Source organism: Fulmarus glacialis, unplaced genomic scaffold, assembly GCF_000690835.1.
Source record: "Fulmarus glacialis isolate BGI_N327 unplaced genomic scaffold, ASM69083v1 scaffold9177, whole genome shotgun sequence".
NCBI classification, from domain to species: Eukaryota; Metazoa; Chordata; class Aves; order Procellariiformes; family Procellariidae; genus Fulmarus; species Fulmarus glacialis.
The window spans coordinates 16,846-41,475 of NW_009221241.1; the positions used below are offsets into that span (position 1 = coordinate 16,846).

The 24,630-nt window shown below is 37.4% G+C and overlaps 1 protein-coding gene across 1 annotated transcript in view; it reads left to right on the forward strand.

Moving 5' to 3' along the window:
* Nucleotides 1-1,507: 1,507 nt before the first annotated feature.
* Nucleotides 1,508-24,630, forward strand: part of RBKS (ribokinase) — a gene marked incomplete at its 5' end in the record, with an annotated part of 50,441 nt that continues 27,318 nt past the window's right edge. The window contains 5 exons of the mRNA XM_009581024.1: nt 1,508-1,678; nt 7,049-7,112; nt 9,901-9,963; nt 16,602-16,766; nt 21,840-21,931. Coding sequence (XP_009579319.1) covers nt 1,508-1,678; nt 7,049-7,112; nt 9,901-9,963; nt 16,602-16,766; nt 21,840-21,931 — 555 coding nt within the window. The remainder of the gene's footprint in view (nt 1,679-7,048; nt 7,113-9,900; nt 9,964-16,601; nt 16,767-21,839; nt 21,932-24,630) is intronic.

Genomic DNA, 24,630 nt, shown 5'->3' on the forward strand with positions numbered 1-24,630 from the left:
TAATTTCTGGGAGTTCAGGACTTGTTTGGCTTTGCTAGTTTAATTTTAGGTTTTCTAGATTTTCTAATGATCCTAATCCTTTGGACTGATCGGTGCTGGAATTGAAAATTAGCAGGGAAAAAATGCTTGCTTTTTGCTGAGAATTTTCAGTAAATCAGGCTGTGCTCGGTCATTAAGTCCATAAGATTTTGCGAACACCAATATCCCCCGGAAGTAGCAGCATAAACTCACAAAGTAATATACACGTATTCTTCATATCCTTTTCAAAAAGCACTCTGTAGTGATTTGCTAGTGCAGAAGCATGCCACCTTTTTTTCTGAATTGGAGAGCTGACAATTTTGAAGCCGTTGTAAGATTTATTGGTAAAATTATGTTATAAATTGACAGCTGAAGATAATCTCTTCCTCACTATAGCAGATTCCTCTGCATTCTTTCAGACTCCCCTTCCCCACTCTCCCTTTCTTTCCTGCAGACTTTTGGAAACCCGTATGAGCTAACTAATTGACTGAACGGGTTGCTTGTACATCATAGGAGGCCTTCCCTCCACACGTGTTGTGAACTTGTTTGTAGCTTTCAGAGATAGAAGGAATTCCATTTTTAAACCTTGTGCCTGGAATGTATGGGTTGAGGAGGCAGAAATTTTGGTAATCTGAGTGTTGTAAACACAGCTTTGAGTTATGTATTTTAATAGAAGTGGCCTTTTACATTCGGAGAAATTCTTCCACGTAGTCTCAGTGATGTCTTTTCTTCCTTTCACCTTTTGCTGGAGATAGCAAAGCTATCTGGTACGTAATCTGGTACGGTTAACAAAATTACAGTTTTTTTGTTTTTTTCCAAAATGGAAATTAAACCAGAATACACTCCTGATGGGTGTCCTCTTGTATTAGTGCATCTGGTTCTGGGCACCCATCCCCAGAAGGAAATAAATGTAATTGATGTGCGTTCAAGAAACAACAAAATGCTGAGACATTGTAAAGCTTGATTTCTAAGAGAAAAACTTAAAAAAGAAAGAAGTTAAATATGTACAGTGTGCCTGAGTGACAGCAGAGGGGAGGAAGGTTTTGATAACAATCTACAATTTTGAGGGATGTGAACATCAACAAAGTGAAAAATTATGTAGGGCGGTTCAAGAAGGTATAATTAGATGTAATGAAATTAAATGAACAATATGTAAACTTGAGCTGAATGATATAGTAAAACAACATGAGCAGTGAGACGTATAGATTTATTATTTATCTGTATTGAGTTAGCACTGGGGAATCCCAGTCAGGGATCAAGTGCTTCTTTTCTTGTAGAAACATGAAACACGAACAATATAAATGCAATCCCTCTCTTGAGTAATAAACAAGAAGCTTGACTGGGTGGCATATAAGGAATAAACTTGAACTGGTGGGATGTGGAGTAGACACTAAAAGATCTTTCGAGTCTTTTTCGGTCTTGCTGGCTGCTGGACCATTTAGGATTATAAGAATGTAACTCTTATTTTGAAGATGCTTGTTATTTTCAGTCACTAATGTATGTAAATATTGCTTTAAATTGGAATAGCCTTACTACACGATTGCCAAGAGCTGGAGAGACTGTCCTTGGACATAAGTTTTTTGTTGGTTTTGGTGGGAAAGGAGCCAACCAGTGTGTCCAGTCTGCTCGACTTGGTGCCAAGACCTCGCTGATCTGCAAGGTAAGCACTGACTTGCTCTTGGATTAGAGCTGAACTAAAAGTTCATGCAAATTCCAGTAAACCTTTAGGTGACTTACAGAGAAGTTGTTGGGTTTTTTTTTTCAATCCCTCTTTACTTCCCTTTTCTTTTTGTTATTTCAGCTATAAATTTAAGCATGGAGGAGGCTGTTTTAAGAACACTGCCAGAACCAAAGACTAGTTGCCTAGAGATTTGGCAGAAATTGCATATAAAGAAGGATTGCAAAACTTAGATTGATGTATCATGGAAAAGAGAATTGGAGAGAATTCGAGATGTTCAAAATTCAAGCAATCTTGATTAGCCCCTCCTCTTTATGTTCCCCACTGTTACAACGATCAGGGCTTCATTGATGACATTCAGATGCTAGGCACTATAGTCAATCTGAAATATAGTTTGTAGGTGATTAAAAATCAGACACTGACAAGCCAGTAACAAATTTGAGAAGGAATATAAAACCTTGTGCTTCAAGGGTTAAATCATTATCTTGATACTTGAGATTAGGATGAGATGTTCACATCCAAATTCTAGAACCTTTGCGTGCTTTGGGATTTTTTTGCCCACTTTTCTGAAACATCTGATATACAGCAGTTCTAAAGACTGGCTCACAGACCATCAGGCTGATTCAGCTTGGCAGATACTATATTCTTACAATGCTTTTCTTTGATTTTTGTCATTAAACATTGTAAGTTTTAAGTGATCATTACTAAGGTTAAGATCAAATTTTCTCTCTCTGTAGCCTTATTGTTTATCCTGTGCTAACTGTGGATGAAACTTCAACTTGACTGGACATACTTTGTTACTGCCATAGCTGGGGAGGATGCTAGATTTGTTGGATCGTTGTCTGTCTGGGATTTTTTGAGAAGTACTGGAAACATCTCAAGGAAGCCTTTCTCACTGGTTTTCCAATCCAATATTTAGTCTAAAGAATGGTAGCTATAAATCTAAATTACACCTGCAAGCATTTCTTTGGGTCATTATCACTAGTTGTTCTACAGTGTGGGTTTTGTTTATATTGGCAATGTTTGTGCTTCTGTAATATTGTGTATATTTGATCATCTTTGCATTCAAGAATGATCAGATTCAAGTACAAGATGAACTGGCAATGAATTCCCTGTAACATTTCCTGCTAAATGTTAAAGGGTTTTTTTCCCACTGAAAGTGTGAATTTTGTTTTACTTTTTAATGGTCTAGCCTTTGCTCAGTGCATACATATTTCTGGAAACATTTGCATTCCTAATAAGATTTAGCAGTTACTATAATTTCTAATTACTTTCCAAGATCATATTTATGTTATTTCAGTAAAACCTAGTCTTCTTTCTTTCTTTCTGATGTGTATTTATTGGAGAAAAGAAACAGCAAAGAATGACTCTAATATCTATAAAGTTTGTATTTTTTTAATTTTAAAAGTTAATATTTACTTTTTAAACTAAAAATCCACTTTATAGCCTCACAAAATAGTCTCCTCTCATAGCAATACAGTCTTATATCTGCATAGGTCAGTGGGATGTAGTATAAAGTTTCTTGCTGAATAAATTGAGTCAGGCAATGATGAACCATTACAATTCAATTATTTTTAGTTTAACAAGTCATCTTAAGTATTCAGTGGTTCTTAAAGCCAGATTGCCCCTCACACACACACTCTGTGCTCAGTACATGCTTATGTTTTGGTCATAATTCCCACATTTTTTATCCAGTACAGGTGCAACAATGGTTTCTACAATCTGAAGTTCAAGGAATGGAATCAGTATTAATACTAGAGGGTCATTCTGCTGGAGTGTGGCATCCTCTTACGAGGACTGTAATTTAGGCAGAGGATGTCCTCAACAAGAGTAGAGGTAGACATCTCAGATCAAGTGACGAGGCATTCTTTATACCTCAGAGCTTTAAAATACAGAAGAGAGCCAGCAACTATCTGGTGAGGGTTTGAGAGAGGGATTTTTAGAATGACTTACAGTTATGACTAGAGATGCCACAGAATGCTGTGGATTTTAATGTAAAATCCAAGTACTGAGTTTGAGTAGTGGAAATGCAAACAGTGTTCTACTTTCTGCCTGGATGTCTCTGCAAGTGGCCGCTGTTACTCTGGGTTATCAATATGTATCACAAGATCAGTCTGAAACTCCACTTCTCAATTTGCTCAGTACAGTAAAACAATGTATTGATGGAATAGTTGCCACTTCAAAAAGACAAGAAAGACAATTGTTCAGAGAAATGTAAAGGATTACTGTCAGGGAACTAAAGGATCTAAGCAAATAAATTAATTGCATGTGTTCACACAAGAACCCTGTTGCAGGACTGAAAAATGCACAGTGGTCTTGAGAGATTCCAAACTCCCCAAACTATTCTTTTTTTTTTTTTTTTTTTTTTTTGTAGTGGCCGTTACCAAAAAAAAATCTGTTAAACATCCTAAATTAGTATGGTGGAGGGATGTTGGTCTGAAAGACATTGTATGTGCTGAAAAAAGTCCTGTTTTACTTCTGACAAACAATTTTGAAGGATCCTCACTGGACATAGATGTCGCTAGCCTGATATTGCGTATACTAAATTCTACTTAAGCCCCAGTTGCATTTGATTCCTACTAAGAAATAGGAAGTGCTGTATTACCATGCTATGTAACCTCTCTCTTTAGATGATCTGTAAGCCAAATTGAAGTTAAAGCGCTGTACGCCTGAATCCTCACTTCATTGTAAGAACATAGCTATATGTCAGGTGCAGCCCAGAATATGATGGATATCTTCAATTGTTTTTTGCTTTTGTATTACTGTCTTATACTTGTCTTTAGTACCTGTTTAATTCCCTAATGAAGAAAAAGAGTAAACACTCTCAAAAAACAAGAGCATATAGAATAGATTAAACAAACAATTGTCAAGAGGTACATGTTTCTGTTGTAATTAATTTCTAGGTACAGATGAATGTGATTATCTAAGCTGCTAGAATTTTAGCTGCTATGATGCCAGCCAGCTCCCCTAGCTCCACATGGAAAACATGATAGTAAGCAGGGAAAACCCAGACTGAAAAATACTGATGTAATTCCACTCATTCTAATATGCAAACTATGTGACCATAATGCTTGTACAAATGGCTATTGTTGTTAAGAACTCAAGAAAGAAAAAATGCTAGTTCAGCACATACAATGTTCTGTGGTCAGCAGACTAAGACATTTATTTTTTTGTTTACCATCTAGCAGGGTCTGTGCAAAAGCAGAAAATATTTAAAACAATGTTATATAATTTGACATGGTCAGTAAATATGCCTTTAATCTAAAATGAGTCTGATGCCCAATACTCTGTCTTCCTTGGGGGTAAAGCCTGAATGGAAAGATAAGCCCTTCAAACGCACTAGGATTAACTGGGTTGGATGCTGATGAACAAACATGGAAAAAAGTTTCCAGAGGAAAAGGACCTCCATGGAGACCCCTCCAAGGGCTTCCCTCCAGCACTGAGATGTCTTGCTGTGAGCGAAAGTACCACGGCTGATCTCATTTGTTATGACACTTGAACAATGAGGGATGCCTGTCTGTCAGTTATGTAGGACCCAGAGCTGAAGGAAGGAAGTTTCAGTTGAGCTTTTGGAAAATGCTTATGAAATATTTCGTTGCTGAAATAACTGAGCAAATCCTGAGACTTGTTGTAGAAGCTTTGTAGCAGCAAGGGAGGGAGAAGGTGATACCATCAGGCTGAACGCATTCCAGTAGCACAACTGTTAGGCTGCAGAGGTGAGCACGACTCCGGTTTAAATTGCAGATGGCTACAGTCATCCAGCCTAAAGCAGTCGGAAGATGCAGCTTCTGACAACCCGCCCTGTCTGGCAAACTGGGAGTAGTCAGAGATACAGAAATATTCTAATATGCAAACAATGAATAACACAGTGACCAAAGTAAATGTTGTTGGTTTTTTTCCCCATGTACTAGAGGAATGTTACTTCTGGTTAGACTGTTTTGACCTAAATTGCTGTCCTCCTTTGGAAAAAGACTGTGACCATCCCTAATAATGCTTTAGAAAAATCCCTCATGGAGGTTGTAGGAAATGAAAGTATGTTTCAAAATATGGTTGTGCAATAGAATATGTGGGGGGAAGGCTCATCCATCCGTGACACTTTAAATTTTAGAATTCTGAATCGCAGGGTTTGATTTCTATGATCACTAGCTGGTTCTCAGGCCTTCTCCGAGCTTCCTAAAGGACTGAGCTCATAAACAGACAAATTTCTAACAGCAGGCAATAGAGGCAGCTGCTTTGTGGTTCCAGTAACTCAAATACAGCATTAGCTATTTAGTGCTGTTTTATAGAAGATGGATCATCAGTTAGGGCTCCTTGTGTAATTCCTTCGTTGTCTAGAATGTGACCAGGGTCTTGATTTGGCTTCTAATCTGAAAGATGGCTTTTTTTCTCTTGCAAAAATACTTGCTGTGGCATTGGTCAGTCTTTGATACCATTCAGATAAACAACTTGCTCTTGGAAGTAGGAGCACACACTATGCATGCTGAAGACATAGGCTAAAACTGGTGAATTAAAAGCTATGTTGGCTTTATAAATATATTTTAAATGCTATTTTGACATTAAGCAAGTTATACCCTTTTTTTTCTCCATATACCTCACCTCCTTTGTTCAGCTTGTGTGATGTAACAAAAAGAAATATTTTTTAGTCTGAATAAACAGCAAGCAGAGTTCTGTTCAGCTAAAAGGATTAGTGGAGCTGAAATTACAAGCTCTTTAACTTGCTGTTAGAAAAACAATAGAGCATAGCTTGACTCCCTAACTCAACTGGGTCTGCTGTTGCTGGATAAAACAAACAAAAAATGTTGAATTTGTAAACAGTACATTTAGTACTGAGAATTATAGAAATCAGCAATGCCATGTTTATCGTCACTTTCTAGACCATAACCACAGTTTGTTATTTTTCCATCGAGGAAACTTGAAGTAGAAAATTCAAAATACAAACTGCAATTAAGAAAGACACCAGAGTTGCTGTAATGCTTTCAATTCAAAGCTGAATAATGATCCAGGAGCACAAGATTCAGTACACTTCCAGATTTTACAATCCCCAGAAAGCTTCAGTGTCAAGGGAACACAGTGGTTTTAAGAGAATTAAACTTGAATATAGCAACATGGGTGTAGGGGGGAGTTTTGTAATAGAGGAGGACAAAACTGCAGAACACTATTCCTGTTGTTTATTAATACTATTAATACATTTTTACTATTATTTATTAGTTTATTATTTGTTTATTAATTAGGCAAAGTGCTGCAAAACAGAAAGTGTTGAATTCAAATTACATTAGACCATTCTGTTGTCTAAAGATGATCTATCCTCTCACCTTCCTGTAGAGAAAACCTATCCTTTTATCTTTTGTATAGGTTGGGGAGGATTCCTTTGGCAATGATTACGTTGAAAATTTGAAGAAGAATGGTATTTCTACAGGTAAAATTTTACTTTAAAGAAACCTTTTGTATTATTTTTAAGCTTTAAAAATTGGTAGTGGAGGATTTCTTATTTTATTGCCTTATTGGATATGTTTTACCATTAAGAACGATGAATAATTGTTTTGACGCAACTGGCAGGAATCAATACTTATGGGTGAGAATATGGGGACTTCAGAAATCAGCTGTACCACTAAAAATAAAATGTAATGTTAGTACCTCTAAATCTCAGATGATTACATCAGTGCAAGTCACCTGTTACGCAATTGTTTAGGCTGGCATTAATGATCTGGTGAGAAATTGAAAAATCCAGTCTGATTATTCATTCTCAATTTAACGTTGGGAGGGGAGGGATAGAGTGGAAATGCATTTGTCAACTCAGTACATGTCACCTCTATTTTGTGAAATGACACGTGCAGTCATTTTAAAGACTGCAGCCAAAAATGTTAACAAACATACGTACAAAAATCAATGTTAAAAGGCTTTCGGGAAAAGGAAGAATTAAGCATTCACAATATTCTATTATCTTTGCACCTTTGTAACCCTAATTCTCTCTCTTGTTTAAATGTATTATTGTGTGCTGCTTTACTACATGATCACATTTTTGTCTACATGACTCTTGTCTCCTTCAGGGTGGGCAAGGATGGACAAATGCAATCACTACGTGGCAATTCAATATTCTGTTTATCTTTTCTGTTTAATGTGCAGCCACAAGCTTCATTTACTGCATTATTCAAATCCTGCTTTAAAGACAGAACTATCAGTATTTTGTGAGCTTTTTTATTACGCTTATCAGTATAGCATCTAAATATTTCACAAATGTATATACAGGTTTATTCATTGCATATCTTCCAACTTACGCAAGAAACCAGGCAAGAATACCATAAAAACCGTGTCTGTTAGTGTACAGTTCTAAATCTCTCTAAAGCATACCTGCCTCGTGAATAAAGTCTTTGATCATGTAATAAAGCTATTATAATGCATAGCACTTAATGAAAATACATATTCCACAAGGAACCTTAAATCTCATGTTTTCTGATATAAATGATTGATCTTGCAATCTTAACATAAATTTTTAAATAGTCTTTATAGCAGCAAAAGAAAAATGTAGGAAAAAAAATTCAGAAATTCCATCATATTGCACTTCATTGATACCTAGATAGATCAATTGAAGGGTTGGAACATTTAGGTCCAAGGTACCAAGTTCTGCTGATTGAGTTAAAAATATCTCAGAATGGTGTTAGACTGTCACCCCCTACGCTGATCAGCACTGGAGAAAGATAGGATGTACTGCTGGTGAGGCTGGTCCAGGATCCCAACTTGCATTCCAAGATTTGGACGCAAGGGTGATTCAGTGTGCACAGACCTTTTTGCTTAGGACCTTCTTATTTCAGTCCCTGGCTTTTCATCTCAGTTTAATCCTTGTCTAGCCTATCCCTGTTGTTATACATAAGGATACTGGGTACTGGATGAAAATCATTGCCGTAATGCCAGTTCTGCCAACTTTTATATCCTGGATCCGTGTCGTATGTCATCTTTGTTTACGTTGCTCTTCTATTTCCTAACCTATCACCTTACCCCTTTTCCTTCCAATTCCAATCTGTTTTGTAATTTTCCCCTTTCCCAGTCTTCCTGTCTTCCACAACCTATCAGCTACCAGTGCTGCTCAGACCATTTAGACCTTTATTGATGTGTTACTCCCTCTCCCACATTTGAACTGGGCGGCTTGCTGCTCATGCTGCTTATTTTCTGCAGGAAGAGCATTGAGAGCACAGAAGACACAAGTTCTCTGCTCTCAATTCCAGTGTGCAGACCTAGCTCATGGTGAAAAGAAGCTATAATTGCAAGGAAAGTTCTGCTCTTGTAGCTGAGCTAGATAAGAGTACCTCCAGGGCAAGTACCTGCAATACTTTAGCAAAACTGAATGAGAATGATGTTATGTGTTTTTTCAGCCTTGTTCAAATCTGAGAAGATTTTTAAATTGGCCACACAAGGCATATCTTGAGAAAGAAGCTAACCTTTGCCCAGCATAAAGTCCATGTTCTAAAATGTTAGAACACCAGAGCTTCTTAAACAAAAGGTCACCAGAATTTGTCTCAAATAAAATAGTAGATTTTTCTCAAATACAGTTCTAGGGAAAGAAACCCTCAACTTTTTTGACAGTTTTCTACTACAGTTTTACCTAAAAAACCCCACCTGTCATAGAAAGTTTCAGACCACTGGTTAATATTTGACAAATTTGCTGACAGCTGAAAACAGGTTCTTACAGTAGTAAATATCTTTATAATAGACAGTGCTGCCAGCCTCACTTACAGTTAATTTATCTGAATAATAATCCAAAGAGGAAACATATAGCCTCAACACTGCCTTCATAGCACATGTTAATATTACTGCTGAAATGCAAATCTACAGAGAATTAAATGCTGTGTTGTTTTAATATTTTAGTTTTCTCCAGCCTTGACTCTGTTGTTTCATTGGATAAAAGAAATACTTCCATGTAGGAGTAGAGTGCCTGAGAAGGCTGTATAAATAACGTGCTTTCTCTAAAGCAGAGATGTAGCCAAATTAAAGAATGTTGGACTCGCATTTCTGTTTTGTGGGTGTAAATTAACACTTTTTGTTGTTGTTAGCTTCTCTGGCATTGTTGCACATGAAAGAGTAATTAGCATTTTTAAATTGCTGGAGGTTATGGGTTCATTTTATATTTAATTCAATTAAACTGCATCACATGCTATTGGTTGAAAGTAATGTATTGAACTAATGCATGCTGTAACTTTTCCCTTTCTTAGCATTTGTAGGTCAGACTACAGATGCTGCTACTGGAACTGCTTCAATAATTGTCAACAGTGAAGGTACATATTTCTACTCTGAATTGTCCTCTTTGTTCTGCCTTTACAGCCATAAAAGAAACCTTTGCCGTGTCGCTGTTAATTGTGGAATTATTTTTTTTACATCTTTAATTTTTTTCATGATCTTATTCACACTTTGTTGCACTTCCTTTTATTCCAGGCAATGTTGTAGGATGAGGTGCCTAAAAGCAGCAGAATCAGATACTTAGATTAGCAGTGTGATAGCCATAATTAAATCAGCCAGCTGATCTATCTAGTTTTACATTGCCCAGAACACAGAGTGTAGCAGAAGGTTAAAGCTCTCCTTTTCCACCACAACTTACCTAGCACTTTTACTGTGAGGAAAGGGTTTGCCTCCTCGGCACACTGAGTCATTATGCCCTGAATCAGGAAAAGGAATTGTCCTTAGTATAAATAGAAATGTTTATGTTGATCTTGTAATAGTGCCACAATTCTTGATCCCAAGTTGCATCTGCAGTGATGAATACACAGTGAAATGGCATATTTGTTTTTTCTGTGTTAATTTTCCTTAGCCTGGGCCTTTGCTCTCCTATTGCAGGGGAAGAAGAAAAGAATATTTGGCTTGTTTTCATATTCTTCTTCAAGATTGCTAAGTTATCCTCTGAAAACTTTGTTTATCTTTTCCTCAAGCAAGTTGTGCTATTGAGAGCTCTTAGGAGAAGTACGTGTGTCTGGATAAAAATTTAGAGCTCAGGACCCAATAATGTTTATGCAAACATAACAAATTAAGTGTGATTGGATTAGTTCACTTTTGATACAGCTAAGAGCCTTCATTTGAACAGTTACCACAGCTTAGCTGACACATCAACTTAACAACTTCTATATAACCTGGTGGTAGTACATTGGGCTACAGCTCAAAATGGGAAAGGAAACATGACTATTCGCTCCAGGAGCAAACCTGGGAAGGAACTGTGACTAAAGGCAAGTCTACACAGGAGCATTCAGGAAAATTAGGCAAATTAGTTGGAGATGTGAGTTTAATTTTCTCTAAGTAAGATTAATCAAAACCTTGCATGACAGCTGTAATTCAGAATAAGTTAGCTCTAATACATTGAATAGACTGGATACCTGCCTCTTACTTCCTCCTCCTCTAGGTTTGGGTCAGCAGGTAAATTGCCACAGCAACTCTTAAGAACTTCTTTCTTATGCCACATAGAGTCACTACTCTGGCTGTTGTAAATGGGAGAGACAGTGAGAATCCAGTAGTGCGCTCCCAGGCCTCAGTGTTTTGTACGGAACCAGCACTAGGTTTGCTGTGCAGAATAGCTGAATAAGAAGCAGTCTTATTACTTCCCAATTCATATGCATGGCCAACTAAAATAAACATGGTCTAAACTTGAGTGAACAGAGGATGACCTATTAAAATCGTAACACCATGAATGTTTCTGAAGGATAAGGAACAAAACCATCTTGTGGATCTAAAACCTTTATAAGCACCAGGAAAGGGAAACGGATTGTTCAGTGCCATGAGGTTCACAGTGTTAGTGTCAGTGTGAAGGGTCTCTGATAGTCTTGTGATTCATGCAGTGAGTTGAATAATGCATAATGTCATGCAGTTTGTTTCTTTCAGAAACTAAAAAATCCTAAATTAAGTTACCACTGGCCTCAGATTTCATTTAAAATTTAGTAGAAGAGCAAACCTGGTCAGAACTATGCTGTAAAGCAAACAGATGCACAGAATTGGTAATGGTTCTGGTTGTTACTTCTCTCTAAAACCATCTGGCGCCTGAATTGAGTAAATTGCAATAAAATAGCAGTACTTATGTGCTTTGCTGTTGCAAGAGACACTGTTTTTTTTTCCTGTAGAAACCTGGCTGATTTGACCTAAACAGGTTTTACAGCACTTTTCAAAGGACTTGTCTACACATGCATGTTTTACCGCAGTAGTTGTGCTGGTATAGCTGAAACACCACAGCATTCAATGCACTGATCTTAAGCAGTTTCTGCTAGTTCAAATTATACCTAAAAGGGAAGCATTTGAAGTTGGGGGTGGTGATGGTATTTTGTGTTAAGACAACAGGGGACAAATAAAAAACATATGTACCATCTCTTTAAATCAACCAAGTTTTAATTGGTGTATTTTCACACACCTAACCTGCACTTCATCTTACCAATTCCGATACTTGGGAAAAGTACCAATTCCAATCAACAGAGTAAAATCACAGGCAGAAGTAGGAGACCCAAGTAGAGGGGGCAGACTATGATGAGTGAGTGAAGGCAGAGGAGAAGAAAGCTGTAGAGTCAGAGGAAGCTCTGAGGTAAACTTTCCCTGATGTTACCTGTGTCTGTCTAGCTGATGCTACTGAATTTCTGGGAAGGTTTTTACTGGTTACTAAATTGCACAGCTGTATATAACTCATCAATTATTGTAACTGGCAACGTACTAAAAATTTGAAAATCATCAGGCACATTTGATATTCTCAAAGTTGCATTATATTCTGGGACAATACAGTGTAGTTTCTATAAAAGATAGAGAGGTTAAATCCCTGCTTTAACGCAAAATGGTGGAGAGATGTTTAACAAGTTTATAGTGCTGCATGGAAAACGTGCAGCCCAGAGGTGCTGCAAAGGTTTCCTCTGGGCTGGTCTCAGAAATCTGTGCAGAAATCTTTTTCTGGAACCTTGTGTTCCTTTCAGTTGTTCTTTTTTATGCAACTGCCTCTTCAGATAGGTTTTGACTAAACACAAGCTTCAGTTTACCAGGACCCTGTACATTTCAAATCTGTACTTTCTGTCTTAGGGAGAAAAGCTGGTACATCCAGCTGCTTTTCTTAACATGTTTTCATTGAGGTGCATTGCACCACTTCGAACCCCAGCTTTTGTTTCCCCTTTCAGACTGCCTTCTTTCCACTAGCTCTGTCACTTAGCACACCTTCTGCTAACAGAAGTGCTATTGAATGGTAAGAACTCCATAAAGTGATGATGTGTGTTGTACTTTTACATACACACATAGGGAGGAAAAAAACCTCTTTGTGGATAATTTTTTACATGATTACCCGTGAAGTTTATTGCAACTTTGTCCATATCTGTTATTGACAGTTGACGGCGCCATTAAGCTGGCTTGAATAAACCAGTCTGACAACTTCCGTGTTCATAGCAAAAATTCAGTGGAGGGCCAACAGAGGTTGGCAGGTCATGATTAAAGTGCTCTTGGTTATTGCAAGTTAGGACTTAAAGCTCACTTACACAGAACACTGTGAGATAACCCTCACTTGAGATAGGCATTGTGCTGACTTTATGATAAAGTTATTAATCATTCATGAGCAGTGAATAGGCGTTATTTTGTAAGTAAGTGTACCTTCAATAACAAAGCAGTACTAGTATAAAAACATTCAAGATATATATTTAGATAAGGCTAAATAAGCAAGGCAAACTTATATTACATATGCCAGCTTGTTTGAATTATACTTTCCAAAGAGAAAATCTTTGGTTTGGATCTTCAGGGTTATGAAGAAATGTCCCCTGAATTTTTGTAGAATTTCTATGTATTGACATTCATCATGAACTTGAATGTTTTGTGTACAAGACTATTCAATGCTCCTACCAAGTAATTGCATAGAAATTATGATACCATGACACACCCAAAACTTGCCCTCATATTCATGAACTGTGTGATTTGGCAGCAAATATTTTTCTTGTAACGTTCTTTTCTGGTCACAAATATCATCTTTTTTCACTATGAATTATTATGCAGAAGCTCTGCAGCTATTGTTATAATTGCATTGTTTGAGATTTTGGTGAGTTCTAAGCACTACTGATGGCTTTTAGGCTCATCATCCCGTTTTAAAAACTGAGGGTTATGGCCCTGTGGTATTTACTGGTTTGTCTTTGATTTTTCCACTGGCACTTCTCATCTGGTGGAATCTATAAAATGACACTTGTAAAAAAATCTAGCTTGAGTTACCCCTCTTTCTAAGAAGTGACAGTAACAGGTTTAGAAGCCCAGCTGAGGACAGTATTTACATATGCAGCATTCACGCTGTTTTAAGTATTGATTGGACCCAGTCCCCATCTGGTGTAAGCTTACACAAGTTTATCAGCTTCATTTATCTGTTCTAGCTTATAGCAACTGTGAATGTGGCCCTTAATATTTTAGCTGATGTCTGCAAAACTTAAAATTATATAGATGCTCCCATCAAAACTGAGAATTTTTAGTCTAAGTAATGGTATGTTAGAATTAACTGTAATGCAGTAAGTATATTTTTCTCATTCTTAGTGTCGGCAGCATTTTACCTCACTTGAGCTGTTTCAAAGTTAGGTGTACAGCTTAAGGCTTCACCTAGAGTTAACAGAGATTCATAGGCATTTCCAGACAACAGTTTATCTCCTCCTCAAACAGATATCTAAGATATGTAAGATTAAAAAAACTCTGAAAATACTTATGTCTCCTCCTTGTTAAGGAACCTAGAAAACTAATTTTTAGAAATTAGTTTTCTTAGAATTTTCTAGAATGTAGAATTTTTTTTGAAAACTTTAAAAATTAGTTAATGTTGGACAAGATGAATCCCACCCCTCTTTGCCATCTGTCTTTAACTCTGTTGTCCCTGGTGCTGATTTCCCATCTGATTTCCCTGGCAAGAAATAATTGCTTTCAACAAAATGGTTGCTGGTAATACAAAATTCTGGTATTAATTGTGAGTGCATGGGTCCAGATTCTGCTTTCATGCACGCTGGTGTAAGTTTGTGGTGACTGCTTTCATTCACAGTTAGTGTGGTATATGTAGCTAAGAACAGAATGTGGCTTTTTCTCTAAAGCTTGGGTTAAGTCCCCCCGGACTGTTACACCGCAGTAGGTGCTGCATTTCCCTGGCAGGTTTGAAAGCAGACTTTAAGTCTCTGACCTTTTGTAGTTTAAAGAAAAGCTTCTGACTGTGATCCAGGGCAGCATGGTCTACCTTGAATTTGCACATATGGGTTTAAGCAAACAGCCTTCCTTATCGCCCTGGGCCATTAGCTCTAAAGTCTAATAATAATATACATGTCAGTACAGCTAAATAGTTCAGCAAGATAATGCAGCAAGACATGTGGATAGAGTCTGAGATTCTAGGTGGCACAGATTCCAGGCAGAAATGAAATATATTTTTGTTCCACTGATTCTCTGCCTTTTACTGTTTGCACTGCTGCACCCTATAAGCTCTCAAAATATATCCTTGGCAGAATAGGTGCAATTTGCCTTTGAATGTTTCCTCAACAGGATTCAGATATCTTTGATAGCATTTATTTGCTGCAGAAGGTTTTTTCTTTTTTTTTTCTGAGATGCCCATCATTGTCTGTTGAAAAGCAGGGCGTTGGCTTTAAATGCTGAGGTTTTGCTTTTCATATGCAGCTGTTCTGTACCAAACCATTGACAGCAGAATTGCTTTGGAAAGCTTGGGCCCCTCCCTCTGAGATCACTATATTATTCTTTCCATTGTCCTGCTTTCTTTTCAGAACATATTTAGGGAGACAAGCTTTGCACTTTTCTTATTCAAAGGACTTTGAAGTCGCATTCAACAAAAATAATGTATTTAAAAACATAAATATTTATTTACAGAGTAATTCGGTTCATTACAGAATTGGTAGCCTTTAATGATTGGCAGTCCTTAAAGGAATCTTCAGCAGGGGCAGGCTGAGCCTGTAAATCAAGGAACAACTGACTTATTGAATTTAATGCCTGAGTGATTAATAATAAATTTTAATTTGAAGGCACCCATGCCTGAAGGTCTCTAGGTGTTGTAACAGAGATTAAAAAAAGAAAGAATGAAAGAAAGAAACTGCAATAAAAGAAGGCAGCTTGCATGTCTGAAGAAAAACAAAAGAATATTTGGAACCTATGTAAATGAACCTAACTGTAAAACAAACTACAAGAATGAAAAGGATCTTAGACATGCTTTGAGATACTGCCGTGCTTCCGCACTTATAGCTTTGCTTAGACCATTCTACTGGCCAGCTTTAAGTGCAGAAGAATCTGCCACCCACCTTCTTTACTCACTTCTGATAAAGCTTTCCTTGGACATAGGCATTACCTTTCTGGGTTTTGGTGGCAAGCTGATTCTGGTTTTCATGATGGTTAGGGGCCCTAACTTAAAGTGTCTCAGGTAAATGGAGCAAGCCTGTTTCTCTGAAGTCTAAAGAATATGCATAATTTTCATAGCTGTGTAAAATATTCTCTGTTTCCAGCTGACGGGAAAATTAAAATTTTTATGGCATTTTTGGCATATGAACTCAGTAATCACATTGATGCTTTTCTCTTCCAAGTGCTACTGGAATATTTTAGGAAAATGCAAATATCAGCCTTAGTGTATGCCCCCCATCTCCACTGTGACTAGTACAGTGCTTCTTTAGAGTTCATAGAAAACACCAAAATAAGACTGGGGAAAGCCCATACATTACTTTTCCCAAAGAAATATATATATTGCATTTGTTGTGCAGTGTAGCATTCATTAGTCCGTTGATCTTTTTTATTATCTTCTGAAATCTTTGGATATTTGAAAATGTAAGCAATGCGTACATTTTTAGTGGGGTTTTTTTGGAAAGCAAATTGAAATCCTCATCTGAAATGTTTTGTAGAAAAGCAAGGAATTGTTTTACATACTTTATTGCAAAAGTTAATGTAAAAAACCACAATATCTTCCCTTTAGGACAGAATGTTATTGTCATAGTCCCAGGAGCCAACCTGCTTTTAAATTTTGAAGACCTGAAGAGGGCTTCTGATGTCATCCGTAAAGCCAAAGTGATTGTTTGCCAGCTAGAAATAACACCTGCTGTTTCTCTTGAAGCTCTGAAAATGGCACGTGCCAGTGGAGGTAATTTAACATAAGCCATTCTGTCTCCCTCATTTGTGTTGCATGAAAAATATTCTTTATCATGCTTTCTAAATAAAGATCCTGTGGTCTATTCTGGTTTCTGTCATACTAGTTTTATTTAGAAATGAAACAATAGCCAACAAATTCGTGCTATGCTAATGAAAACTGAATTCAGTTTTAAAATTTTGCAGTGTTTACCTTGAATGGCAAATCAGCCCATACCCTTATAATCTCCCCGTATATGTCTGGTGCTGCCTTTCCTCCTATTTTCATGCTGTGACTAAATACAGTATAATGTTGTTAGGTCAGGAACTATGGGCCTGACTGTGGTATTATTCCAGAGCAGAACAAGCATAATGAATGCAAGTCAGTAAACTTCTACACACAATAAAGTGAATGAAATGATCTCAAAAACAGACTTATGCCCTTGTTCTCCCAGCGTAGCAGTGGGTATGGCTGTGGTTTTCTATATAGAAGTTAACATCCTTAAAGTAAAAAAAAAATGCTTTTTCTTCTTAACCAAAATTCTTAGAGTGTGACTTGGCATGCTGCTATTGAATAGACAGAGTCATGGTCTGTGAAATTATTAGTAAATTGTAACTGTGCTCTACTTCTAAATGTGGGCCATTGTTCCTTCAGTGTAGCATATAGGTAGATAAAAGCTGACATTTTGTTTGGGCAGGATGGGGTTTCACTACTGACCTGATGTTTTTATTGTTTAAACGCCTGTAATGCTTTCTGTTACTCAAGCACAATTACCACTGTATTTGAACACTAAGTAAATAATGATGCAAGTGAGGCATCTATATGAGATTAAAAATATGTTCTCATCTATCCGGAAGATAAGACTGGGAGGGGACAGCGCATAGTATGGTCAATCACGCAGCAGGTCAGGGATGGAACTGGGATCAGAACTAACTGGTTCCTTGCAGCTGGGCCCAGGCTTGCTCCAGCAGATCATAGCACGTTGGGATTGTTGACTCTTCGGTCCTCCTTCTGCACTGAGGTCTGTTGTGCACCTGTTGTGATCCCTAGTGTTCACGCACTAGTGAAGACGTCAGATGTAGCAGAACTTTATGCATCGTGTTCATGTATTTTGTGCTGATTTAAGCAGCTATGTTAGATGCGAGGCTGTGAGAGAGTGTCTCTGAAACTGTGGTAGTAATAGTCATAAACTCTATAAACAGAACTGTGCATGGGGAAAAATTATTTTGACTTCTGTTTGAAATGTCAAAACTGGGCTCATGCATATCTAAATAAAAATTAAAAACTTCAGTTAACTGAGTAGCACTGGAATGCTTAAAATGTGGAGGGGGGGAAACAGACCTTACTATATTTTTTCATTACCGTTTATGAAAATGGATAAAAGCATTCTTGATCTAGTGGTTAATGGACTATAGTTGAGTCATGAGTCAATATCCGTGACTTACTTGGTCTACTTCTAACTCTATGCATAGTTTTAGTAAAGTTGCTTCACACTTTTGTCACCCCCTTACAGCAAGATGCCAGCCTGTGACAGAAGAAAAGATAGGATTTTTTTAAAGGCAATTAAAAAAAATCAAAACCTGATACATGAAACAGACATGCAAGCATTTAGCAACTGTAGACAGCACATTATAGTGAGGAAAGATAGTAGTTAACTGTGGGCCAGCTATAGTTCTGCGCTGTCAGTCTGCTATCATTGTGCGACTCATACCAGGAAAGCTTTGGTTGCTTCTTCTTTAAAGCAATAGGCTACACATGTTCAAATGTCATGTGCAGTCAAATCTAAGTAAACAGCTGAGTTTGTAGCACTGTAAAAATCTATCCTTAGCCAACTGTAAATTGTTAATGCAATTTCCCTTCTTTTAGCCTGCAATACCCTCATGTATAATGCAGTACTGCATGTTAGGATGTGCATTAGACTATTTTTGTTTAAAACAGATGCATACCCAGATGCTTCAAACCTCTGTTTCAAGGTTTTTTTTTGTTTTTCTTCGTTCTTACTGAAAGAAACAAACACTAAGATGGAGAAAGAATGTGGACACACAGGCAAGAACCCTTTGCTTCTGTTCTGTGAACATCACCTGGATCTGTAAGCTAGAGAGGGACATCTCATGTTCTGATATCCCCTCATTGTGGTACTGATTATTAAAGATCTTGTGACAATCTTGGGGAGAAGGGAGGGAGGAAGGAAAAAGGGAAGGAAGGAAGGAAGGAAGGACGGAAGGAAAGAAGGGAGGGTTGTGAATAATTATATGAAGTGGGTATAAATTGTAGTGGAAATCTGACTGGAAAATTGTAGGCTTTTAATGGCCACATGTTGTGAAGCTGCTGCTGCTTCCAAGAGGGGGACCACTTCATTGATGGGCAAAATGTTATTATATATCAAAGTCTGTAAAGCAGTTTTCGGGCTTGTGTAATGACAGATTCTACAAAAGACGGCTAATAATGTCCAGCCTATTAATATTGCAGTGAAGAATGAAAATGTATCATAACCAGGGCTGGAAGCACCCTCAGTTATCAAGGTTGCATGTCACTTGCAAATAAAGGGTCTATTTTTCAGGTGTTTCAACTTTCTAATCTTGGGCTCCCATTTTTCATAACAGCTGTTTGTCTGTGGTTAAATTCTTTGTAAAATTTCTGCCAAAGCATAGTGGCTGCAGAAACCACGCAACAGAAAAATGCCTCCCACCCTGCCCCATTTTAAAGTATGAATACTGGCTACCTTAAAATTTTACTTAAGACTTGATGGCAAGGGAGCTTTCTTTTAAAGATAAGCTTTTTCAACAGTATGGAAATCTGCCTGATTTTTACTGCGTTATCTGCCTTTGGAAAATAACTGCCTTTCACATAGACTTGAGAAATTGTTAGAACTTCACAGCTAGCTTCCCCTGAGAGTGTGTCCACACAGACGGTTGTCAATTTGGGCAGCATGACTTGCAGTGTAATTCTTGAATCTGGTTTTAGGCAACTTCTTTTATACTGTTAAAGATCTCGTGTAGGCCCAGGAAGTGCAGAGCAGGAGCTTGCTTGATTTGAATACAGAAGAGAAAAAGCTGGTCGGGAATGGTGGGGAGGGAGAGTAGATTTCAGGCAAGGGAAGCGTAGGAGGGATTTGCTTGATTTTGGGGGTGGCAGAGGAAGAAGGAAGAGAGAAACGGAAAGAGGAACAAAATTGGAACAGAGAATAGGATTTATTGAATAGAGATTGGAATATGGAGGTAGAGTCAGGGAGTAGGCTGTGGGTACTGGAAGTGGGAAAAAGAAAGCATAGGAAGGGGGCGTAAAGAGATATGATGTGATGAAAGTTGAGTGAAAAAGGTTACTATTGCACAGTGCCTATGCAAGGAGGCATAAAAAATGGAAACTAGTTAAGGAGAATGGATCTTGGCAAAGGGAGAGAAAGAATTTGGGCAGAAAATAATTCGGTGTTCCACAGGGGGACCAAACAGATTACCCTGTTCACAAGCCGTGCTCTTTTTCACAGCCTGAAAGAGAATCTTAGGGTTCCTCCATCTTCTCCCTGCTCAGCAAATATTAAATATGGGAGCAAACTAATAGTAATGTGTTACACCCTGTTCATGATGAGTCTGTATTACTTAAAACTGAAGTTGGAACACTTCCAGTGCTGCTCCTGACCCATGTATATGTTGGTATGATTCCACATGACAGAGTTTGTTTTCCAATATGTGCTGTTTGTTTGTTTTACCTAGGAAAGTATACCTTAAAGATTTGCGTTTAAAAAAACTTTATTAAGGTTGCAATTCAGAAAATAGGAAATGCAAGAGTTAAGGTTGCCTGTGAAACCTTAATTTGTCTCCTTTCTGCATATGTATTATGTTGCAGTCTTTAATTATGTGATCACATGCTGTTTTTCAGTGGTATGTGATCATATAATTAAAGAGTTTATTATAATACGAACTGTATTGTAATAATATAAGGGAGCCAAATTAAGATTTCATTGGAAATCCTAATCCTGGCATTTTCTGAGTAAATGTCTTTGTTGCTTTAGTACTCTTTTTAATGAGGCAGGTAGAGAGGCATGATAAGGTTTTACAGTCAAAGGCTAAAACTTTCAGAGTGTTAATCAAAAAAGTCATCTTCTAAACTTCTCGGTACTCAGGTTTCAGAAGTCTCATGCGTCTTTCTCTTTTAGGGCATTAACGGGGATTCAGAAGTGTTCAGGGTGTCTGAATATTATGTGCTATAGCTTAGGGTCTAAATATGCGTTTAAGACTGAAAATTTAGGCATCCAGGTTGGAAGATTTGATCACTTACTATAAGGAATATTTCTAAAGTAAGAGAGCGTGCTTTATATAAAAATGATGGCCTTGTGGTTAAGACACAGAAGTATTAATCATAAAATTGGCAAAGTGAGAAACCGAGTCTGCAGACTTCCTGTGTTAACAGTGAGTAAGTCACTTATACTGTCCTCATGACAAACCTCTTCTGCTGTTACACGGGGCCTCAGGCTACAGTTTAAAGTTAGGTTAACTAACATATTCTACCACGTGTTAAGTTTAGGTCTAGCTCTGCCAGATAGCATATTAAAAATATACAGTGCCTTGTCTACACTACAGTTTTGTAATGTGGCAGTTTGAACAAGTTAGGTAACACATTCAGAAGCATGTTTAACTCCTTGTCTGGACATGCCCTTCATTACTCCATACCCCTGTTTCTTCACGTACAGAACACAGGTTAACAGCACTGAAAAAATTCTAGAAATAAATCAGTTCTTGTAAAACTTATTAAAATCCTGGAAGAAGAAGCATCAGTTAAACAAATTGCATTATTGTCTAAGGCTTTTTTCCCTTTTTTTATTATTTAATAATTTCTTGGGGTTTTTTTCTCTTACTCTTCTGTCATATTGCCATCATGACAGGTGCACATGAAATAGAAGGGGACTTTAATATAATAAACAAAACTTTTAGCAGTTCTATAAAATGAGGACACAGAAACTGAGAGCCATTTGTGTGTTAATAACAAATATTGGGGGCTGTGAATTAACCACAATGGTGTTTCAGGTGATGGTTTATGAATCTAAAATACTAGAGATTTAGACTCTCTTTTTCTTTTTTTTTTTTTTTTCAGTGAAGACTTTATTTAATCCAGCTCCAGCCCTTGCTGACCTAGATCCACAATTTTATACCCATTCTGATATCTTCTGCTGCAATGAAACTGAGGTAATGGTCATGTATCACGTTAAAGAGGGAGTCTTAATCAGTAAAATTTCAGAGAGATTCTGTTCTCAGAAATGCAGCATAGGGAGCAGGAAAACTGAGGCATGCTCCTCTTACGTAGGACTTTTGGAGGTGACAAGTTTGATCCCTGACCTAATGAGCAAAGAGGAATATTCTAGAATACCTTTAGATTGCACTCGAAATTAAATCAATTGTTTGCAGCGGAAAGTTGTGTCCAGCCTTCCTTACATACAAGTAGATAAGTAAAACAAATCCATAAAAGGACACTTTTAAAATGTTATCGCTGAGTGGTAAATATTAAAATAGATCCTTGTCCTTGTTCTGCGGTCCCTTGATATGATTAGCAGGAATGACAGTTTTAAACTCACTTGCCAGGAGGTGATGCACGCATGCTGCACTTGATGGTAAATAGCAGCTTCATATGCCTCTTCCTGTCAGATCTGTTTCCAGTGAATCTGTTTCTCTGGCCCTTCAACTGTATGTTTTCCCTTTTTTTTTTTTTCCCTCTCCTTTCCCTCTCTTTTCTAATTCAAGTGTGTTATTTCTCCCAAAGGAAATGATTTTTGTCACAAGAGACAAATTAAGCTCATCTCATAAGGCCTTCGTTTAAATTTCCTATTTATTAGCATTATGCGTGCTGTGTACCTTCCCCTCACCACATTCTTTATATAAACAGGAATGTAGGAGAAGCAACCTAGTGGATAAAAGCCATGCCTTGATCATAGTTAAACTTATCTCCAACAAACATGATTTCTGCAATGAACATGATACCTTTGGGTGGAGAGGAGGGGGAAGAGCTAAGAGAAAAGCATGGCCCTGCTTACTTACAGGATTTTTTGTTTGATGACAATGTCTGTCAGAGTAAGTTCTTTAAGACTTAATTACCCTTTTTTGAAATTTCTGTTAAAGCCCATCATAAACCATATCAGAAGTTCTCAGTTCACGAGCCTTCTAGCATTTAAGGGTTAGTCTAAGTAAGCCAAATGGACATCTGAATTTTATTCTGGGATGTTTCAGTATGTGTCTACCAAGTTCAGATACTCCAGAGCATTCCGGAATTAGCAAAATAGCAAGGTGGGAGATGCCACAGCTCCTCAGGTCTCTGGAAGGCAAAGTTTCCAGTGTAACTGGAACTGATACCATTTGTGGCTCAGACACTGTCCAACAGCTATCAGAACTCAATTATATGTGATGAAGAGAATGCTAAGGCAAAGTATTTATTCTTGTTCAGGGGACTTGCAGGACAGCCACATCGTGTTTTCTTCATGCCTTGAGAAAGCAATTATGCCTGGACTATGCCCCTGGATTGGCTAAACGGTGCAACGGCACACATTTTGGGCTGAGAACACCCATACTCTCCCACCAATTTAGTAAATGTCATTCGTTGTTTGCTTTTTTCATAATGTCACTAGTTACTTTTTTTTTCGCGGTGAAAACTTATCCCCCATATGTTAGAAGCAAAACTTTGTTTTTCATTACTTGTGTATTCCTGACTTTTCTCTCATTGCTCTTTGCAACACACATGTTAAAGTTTTCCCTTTGTTATACTTCATTGCTAGAGGACAGTCTTGAAAGAGACATTCTTTGAGAAGTTTAGTTTGCTGGAGCCAGGGTGTATTATTATTACTACCACATGGAGAAAAGAAAATTACTTCTATTTGGAGAACAAGAAATACAGGTGTATAATTATAATAGATCCCTGCTCATTCATCTACCTTTCCTGCAGAGCTGGGGGTACAGTTTGCATTCTTTTCTGCTATTTTCTTTTAAAAAGTAATTACCATTGGAAGATAGCTGGGATCACTGTATGCACAGTCAGACAGAAATAATGCTGTCTACTGTTGAGGAGGCTTCTCTCTTCTGAATTTATGGAAATGGTAGACCTATGGAAGTTCCTGCCAGCCATATCATGGGAGCACAGATCCAAGTGTGGGACTCCTACAGTGTATTCTGAGAACAAGAGTGGCACATAAATACCTTTGCTTTTAACAATAACCTTTTCATACTTTATAGTGAAATCAATTACATTAGCACAACTGTAATAATCAATTATGTTTGATTTCATCCTCTCTGTGTGTCTGATTTGTTATTGAATTGATTTTCAGGGATGAACTATTGCCATTGTTCCTTTCTTTTTGCTGAGAAAAGAGGAAAAATGAAGCATTTGTTTTTCTTATGTCACAAGTTTGAAAGTTGTTTTTTTAGTAATTGTTATATATTCATATGCCATCTGTTTTCTGTTTTCTTTCATGACTTTCTTGAATTTCAGATCCCTGTACTGTATGCACTTGAGAAGTTTGATACAGAAATAAATGTTTACATACCCAAATAAAGGTTACCAGTCACATCTCTGTATGGCACTTAAAAGCAATAAGTTAATTCTACAAATCTTAAAGATAATTCTAATTTTTTAAACTTCGTCCATTCAACCAACTGCATCTGCATTTCCTTCATCTTCTTAAATCAGGAAGTACCTAATGACTTTGATGATCCAGAAAATATACTGGGAAAAGATTTTTTTATACTTCCCCCCCCGCCCCCAATATCTAGTAGCAGTCACAGTCAGAAAAGAGCAATTAGATAAGATGGACCTTTGCTCTGAGCCACTATGGCCATTCTTATTTTACGGATTTTTTTTATTATTATTCTCTATGGCCAAATTTATTGAATGTGCTGCTCAT